This window comes from Monopterus albus, unplaced genomic scaffold (genome assembly GCF_001952655.1).
Source record: "Monopterus albus unplaced genomic scaffold, M_albus_1.0 scaffold149.1, whole genome shotgun sequence".
NCBI classification, from domain to species: domain Eukaryota; kingdom Metazoa; phylum Chordata; class Actinopteri; order Synbranchiformes; family Synbranchidae; genus Monopterus; species Monopterus albus.
In genome coordinates, this window is record NW_018128029.1 from 876,733 (window position 1) to 884,047 (window position 7,315).

General features: G+C 43.2%; 1 protein-coding gene across 8 annotated transcripts in view; it reads left to right on the forward strand.

Annotated features, from left to right (window-relative positions):
• ndrg4 (NDRG family member 4) overlaps positions 1-7,315 on the forward strand; it is a 119,240-nt gene that overhangs the window by 62,601 nt on the left and 49,324 nt on the right. For 6 of the 8 annotated variants that reach the window (XM_020614671.1, XM_020614672.1, XM_020614676.1 and 3 more), the window contains one exon: positions 4,204-4,309. In XM_020614671.1, the coding sequence (XP_020470327.1) occupies positions 4,204-4,309 (106 nt within the window). Of the gene's footprint in view, positions 1-2,023; positions 2,171-4,203; positions 4,310-7,315 lie in introns of those variants that run through there. The other 2 variants (XM_020614677.1, XM_020614678.1) reach the window with 1 other exon arrangement.

A 7,315-nucleotide genomic window follows, 5' to 3' on the forward strand; every position in this document is an offset into this window, starting at 1 on the left:
GGGGTCTACGGTGTCCTTCAGGTGGGCCAACACCAGTCTTTCAACGGACTTCATAACTACAGATGTCAGGGCGACAGGTCTGTGGTCGTTCAGTCCACTGATGGAGGTTTTCTTAGGGACTAGAATGATGGTGGAGCGTTTGAAGCCGGAGGGGACTTCTCACAGCTCCAGTGACCTGTTGAAAATGAGTGTGAAGATGGGGGAAATTCATCAAATACATCAAATTCAATTATTCTGAATTCAAATATTAGGCTGTGAGATGAAAAGAAATCTATGCTTTGAGTAGTATTTCTACCACTAGATAACTGATATTTATGCAAACAATGCTATTTTTTGTAAGGTAGAATCCACCTGCTCCCTAAACAGGAGCTGATTCAAGCTAATGCTATGTAGCAAGCATGAAACTTAAGTAAAGAAGTGGCTGAAAAAACAAAGTAATTTAGTGTACTAACCAACATTTAGTGTTCTAAAAAGGGCCAGAAAAAGAGCAGACAGACCTTAGCTCAATGGTTTGCTAGTCAAAATATCTGCTGTGACAAGGTCACAGGCTGTGTTGTTGTCTTTTGGATCTGTAATTGGGAATTTTAATGTTAATGTACAGACTAGTGAAACTTCCAAAAGATATTCCCTCACTGGTGTTTGGATGATGGTCGTGCAGATGCTTTCTAACACATTGGTCCAAAATCTCCCACAGTCGTTGAAACTGCATTGGTGACTTTGAAGGTCACAGCATATGATTCACATCATTTTTGTACTCATCAAACCAGCGACCCCTTGTTTCCTGTGGGTGGGGGAGTTGTTGGCCACTTCCATCAGTTTTTTCCTTTAATTTGTCACCTGTCTGTATCTGTATGTTGTCAAATAGCTCTTCATTCCCTTGTCAGTAAAGATGTGAAATGTGTCTGTGTTTTAATTAGATAAGACTAAAGATGTCCATACCTTTATTAGTGTCTTTGCTGTTTTAAAAATACTGTATATCACTACTTTGCTTCATGTATCAATTTGTTCAATTTATACTAATGAAAATAAAATACTGTAGCAAGTACTGCTGCATTAATTAGCTCTAATAAGAGTAAAGGTCCTGAGCTCTCAATTTATAAACTTGCAGAAACTATTACATCTTCTGTTTGAGAAGCTGAGCTTCACGCATGTAACAGCTCTACTGGATTATTTTAGTCAGGTGTGCTGAGTGCCAGTGCCAGACAGGAGTGATGAGACATCTCTCATGAAACACCTCACATTCACAGTTAAACCTAAAACACCAAGGTCTTGATTAATTGTTTATTGTTTTCATTAAAGACCTTGTAGACACCTTAAACCTGTGACTTCAGTTATTTTTAAAACATTGATATGAAAATTGTCATGTTCTGCTAGAGATGCCTAATTATGAAGAAAAATTGCTAATACTGAATTATAATTCAAAATCTTTTCAGATGTTGGAGGTTCAGGGGGCGATACTATAAATAGTGAGCCAGACCTCAAAACTGCATGCCAGAGAACTCGAACCATTCATTATACAGAACTTTTTTTTAACTGATGAAGCATCAGGCTGTCTAGTGATAATCTTTAAGACACATCCCCGACGGGCAACCTGGATGTGGTCTCTTCAATTCCTGGATTTCCAGACTTACTGTATGTGTACTGGCATTGTGTAGTGTATGGTTTAGTGTGTGTTGATATCAGCATTGTACATTTCAAGAGTAAGTTTGGTTTGGGGGATCCTGGACATTTTGATCAGAGATGGGACTTTGACAGTATTTGCTTGCGCAGCTGCAGCACCACCAACAACCAATTTTAGAGCAGTGGTGCTGATGAGAGAGAGCGTGCCTTCAGAATAAAGACTGACAAGACACGTGGCCAATTGTTAACAGAGGAGACAACACTGTGAGCCAATCGTCTCCAGCCCCCCACCCCCCCTACCTGGGGCTTATAGAGTATAACGGAAGTGGAGGGAGGGGACAAGTAGGAGGGCAGCAGCTCAGCAGTTTAAGAGCATGGGTGGGAGCAGTGCAGACCATACAAAGCTACTGCAGCAGCCTGCAGTATCTACCATCCAGCTCTGTAGCCTACATTGAGTGCTCACCAGGACCTAGTCCATTAAAATAGGAGAGGCCTGGCTGCTTGCTGTGAGTACAGTTACTGTGGGGCCATGCCTGAGTGCTGGGATGGGGTGAGTAGCAGGGAAGAGTGAGTGGTGCGTACAGAGCCTAATTTATAGAGCGAGTTTGAGCCACTGTGTTTGACAGTATTATTATTCTGAGCAAACCTTTCTGGCAATCCTGTTACAATAATAATGTGGAATAAGTTTTGTTTTTATATTGTATATTGAGAAGAAGAAACTGCAGCATCAGTGTGGAATAATGGGTCAGCCTTTGATACTGACCCACTGACACATTTATGTGCACTAACATATGTGCTATGCAATGCACAGGTACAAATACCTTTGCTGATAAGCACACTAGCATGTTTGTGTGTGGGTGTGCATGGTTTTATAGATGAATTATTAATCCTTCTGTAGTATCATCCATTCTGGCAGCCTTGAAACATGAGTTAGGATGTGTATGTGAGGCAAGCAAGAGATAACAGAGAGAATGAATGATTATTTGATTCGGGCAGCTGTTTTTGTTTGCTTATGTGGCCGTTTGTTCGTCTGTGGTAGTCTGCTTCATAAAATAAAATAACACTAATGAAGTTGTCGTGAGATGCTGTTTTATTTTAACTAAAAGTTGGAACCACACTCCCAGAGATATTCTGAATTCCCATCAGTGTTTTCCTCCTGTATGTCTGAAGGTCATCAGGAGCATGTGTAACATGTCTTCTCATATTTACCAGAATCAAGTCACAGAACACAAAAGGTCAACAATGCTCCATGCTCACATTCAAATGCTGATGGCAGATAACACTGATGTTGAAATGATAGAGAGATAATCCGGTTGTATTACTATCTGCTGCTGGGGGTGGATTATGTAGAATTTAGCAGTTGGCTTCATTGGTATCCACTGTTTGTTTCTGTACTGTACTGTGAGTCACTTAGAAGTTATTTAAATCACTCCACAGTGAATATGTATTATGTTACAAATAGCAGGCTGCTACAGAGAGATGCTGGTGATTGACAGAAGCAAGATGGCAGGATCTACAGTCGGCTGTTTCTCTCTGTATTTCTAATTTAAAGGTGTGAAAACAAGATGAGTGTTTGGTGGGGGTTATAATGAGGACATGTCAGTGTGTGCGGGGCCTCTGTTTGGCTTAAAGTGGAATATACATACAGGAGTGTCAGCATAACCTGTAAGGGCTTCACTGCAGTTTACTACCTAAACCAGGCAGGATAATCCCAAAACGTCATTACCCTGTATTGTGTAGTGTGTGTGTGTGTGTGTGGCCTTGTTTTTCTATACTTGTGGGGACATAAATCTGGAAGCATCACTCACGGGGACCAGCATTACTTGTGGGGACCAGAGGTTGGGCCCCACAACATTGTTTGTCAGATTTTACACAAACAACATGTAAACTTAGAGCAAGTGTTGGCTTTGGTTAAAATTAGGATAGGGTAAGGTAAGCAGAGGTTTGGGGGTTAGGGGTACGGCTTAGTGTAAGTCTCCCAGACATACTGTAACTGTAAATCTGTGTGGGGACCCAGTAATTGACAAAATAAAGGATGTGTGTACAGTGTGTGTGTGTCTGTTTGTGGCTGTTTGTGTGCCTGCAATGCGCAACTCATAAAAACACATCACACTTACTGTACCTCCATTTTGCATTTGGCTGTCTCTGACCAGTGAATGCTGACAAAATGTGGATTTGACTCATGAATTACTGCAGAACATGTCAGGTAAAGTCCATCCATGTCAAGTAATTTATTGTAGTCATAACTCACACTAACTAAACTGATCCCTATCCACTGCTCAGAAACCAACACCTGCATCATGCACACTTAGGATTAATGAAAAAAACAATCGTGCATTGGTGCCCAAGGAGCATTAAATGAACTTCAGTAAAAAAACTGAGTCTTAGAATAAATAATGTTGAGGCATATTGATGTGTCACGTCTTACACTGTGAAGCACTTGGGATTATGGGTCAGTGCGGTGTGTTTTATCTCCTCCTTAGACAAGTCTGATCTGGGGGGATTTAGATGCAAATGCTCTTACAAAAACAAATTTTTGTATGTGAATCGCCAGGTGAGAATTAATATTTTTGTCTATCATAGGAACATGATGTTGAGACCCCTCATGGGATGCTGCATGTGGTAATCCGTGGGGCACCTAAAGGAAACAAGCCTGCTATCCTCACCTACCATGATGTGGGATTGAACCGTGAGTATCTGTAATTGTATGTCTGCACCTGTGTCAGCAGATGTTTCACGCTTTTCAGTGTGGTGTTTCTGCACTTATCAAAGGTGCTAATTGGCATCCATTCCACATCTTTCCTCCATTCCTTCACTCTGCGACAGTAGCTCACATGTACATGCAGACACACAGTAGCACTTATCATTTTCACCAGGAGGTTTGTGTCACCACTGTTACAACTATACAGATTGTTAAAAGAAACAAACTTTTTTAGAGTGTACATAATTTCGGTCTGGTGTTTTATCAGGATCTTATGAAGCATATTTGCCTACATGGAAAAAGTCATCTTAAAATCAATATAATCAAAAAACACACTGGTTTTATAAAATTTTTGCATAGGTAACATTAGGTAATGGTACACAAAAATCATCTGTCATATGCTGAAGTGTAAGAGCCAAGTGTTGACTGTCATCATATTTATGTCATTCTATAAGATGCCCTGCATGCCAGCTCCTAATACAGCCTGAGTGGTCAACAATTTAATTAGAGGAGGGATAACAACATAAGTCCATGTGCAGAGGAGAGCAAGGGTGTGTGTGGAGAGAAGCAGAGGAGATGAAAACCGAATAAAACATTGAGAGATAAACAAGGAGACCAAGAGGCAACAAAGCTTCAGGGTGGGTTTGTGTGGCATTGAAAATAGAAAAGAGGAGGAGATAAAGAGGCGAATGAGAGCGTGAGTATGAGAGGCATTGATGAAATGTGGGTCAGAAAAACATCCCCAGGAATGGGGGAGAAGGAGGCGGGGCAGGGCCAGCAGCACTGCAGCGCAGCCTTGATGGACAGAGGTGAGATAGGGATGGTGGGGGATTTGGAGGATAGCGTGTTATGAACCAGAGCAGATCCACAGCTCTGCTTACTGCTGAGATGACTGCAGATATCTGGCTTTTGTTGTCTGTCTCGCTGCCTTTTAAAAAAAAAATCATTATTAACCTTATTATTCCTCTCATTTAGAGTGGAGTAGAGTAGGTACTTTATTGATCCCACAGTGGGGAAATTTCTGTGTTACAGCAGCAATAAAGAACAACCAACATAACACCATAAGTACAGACACATAAGAACAGAACTTCACAGAAACATGGAAAAGAACACAACGAGGACACTGCTGCTGCAACTTGCTGCAACTTGCTGCCACTCTGCGCAGTGCATGCGTACGTAAGTACGTAGTAACAAAGAACACTTAGTCTTAAAATAAAAAGTTACATAAAGGCAACAAAGCATTAGGACCGATATGCACAAGGATTATAAAAGTAGCATCATCAGAACGTTACATTTTACACAACACAAATAAGCTAATCAAAGGCACCTAAAACAGGGCAAAACAGCACTAGAGAGAATCAGGAACAGCAGTAGAGACTAAACAACCAGGAAATCAAGAACAATCGAATATTACTCACACAATTAATCCCACAATGGGGGAGAGAAGGATCAGCCATAAGGATCTCTGAGCAACTACTCAAAATACCTAAAGCAGGGCAATGTACAGTATTTGAGAGAGATCAGGAACAAGATGTTACACATGAGCCTATTTACAATGTATTTCACCCCCAGGAGCTGAAGTATTGCACCTCAGTAGATTATTACATAGTCCCTCATAATTTCACCTACCTTATCACTGTAGTGATGTGTTGTACAGTCTGATTGCTGTGGGGAGTCTCTTTCTGTCCCTGACCGTGCTACCTCCTACCCAACCCAAAAAAAACAGCAGATGCCCCTACAGTATCATAAAAAGTCCAAAGGAGTGCCCCACACACACCAAAGGACCTCAGTCTCCTCAACAAGTGGAGGCGGCTCTGGCCCTTCCTGTACAGGGCATCTGTGTTGTTGGTCCAATCCAGTTTATTGTTGAGGTGGACACCCAGGTATTTAAAGGTGTCCACAATCTCAATATCTGAGCCCTGCAAGCTCACCGGCGTGAGTGCTGGTGATTTCTGCCAGGGGTCAATCACTATCTCTTTTGTCTTGCTGGTGTTCAGGACCAGATGATTTTTCTCACACCACTCCACAAAGTCAGTAACACCCCCCCTGTATTCCCCCTCGTCCCCCCCAGATACACATCCAACAATAGCAGTGTCGTCTGAGAACTTTTGTAGATGACACTGGTGGGAGTTATACTTGAAGTCCAACGTGTAGACGGTGAATAGAAAGGGGGAAAGCACCGTCCCCTGGGGTGCCCCTGTGCTGCCCCTGTGCTGCAGACTACCACATCTGACACAGTCCCACAGCCTTACAAACTGAAGTCTATTTATGAGGTAGTTAATGATCCATTCAGACAGGTGTTGGTCCACACCTGCCCCCTCCAACTTCCCCCTCAGTAGTGATGGCTGGATTGTGTTGAAAGCACTGGAGAAGTCAAAGAACATGACCCTCACAAGACTTCCGGGGGACTCCAGGTGAGATAGGGCTCGATGCAGCATGTAGATAATAGCGTTGTCTACCCTGATGCCAGGTCGATATGCAAACTGCAGCGGATCCAGCGCTGAGCTCACTTGGGCACGGAGGTGGCCGAGAACAATCCTCTGCATGGTCTTCACATTGTTCCTCCTGAATTCGAGGTTCAACTATTGGTCGAATTCTCCTCTCCAGTACCATGGCATAGACTTTCCCAGGGAGGCTGAAACTGGAACTCTCTCCAGACTAAGACTCAGATTAAACATGTACAAGACCACTTTACTGAGCTGGTCTGCACACTCCCTGAGGACCCTGGGGCTGATGTGGTCAGGGCCTGTGGCCTTCCTGGCTTTAATCGTCCTTAACTCCCTCCTGACATGGTCCACCGTGAGGCTGAGGGGACGGGTGGGCGGTGACTGCTCAGGAGCTGTGGGCTGTTGGGAACCCCCCATGACAGTCAGAGGAGGGGCAAGGTCTGGCTGAGGTGTGAGCAGCTGCATCTGCGAGGGGACAACTGACCTGGAGAGGTGAGATGGGGGGGGCTGGCACGGTGGGGGGTAAGGACTTTGTAGAGTCAAATCT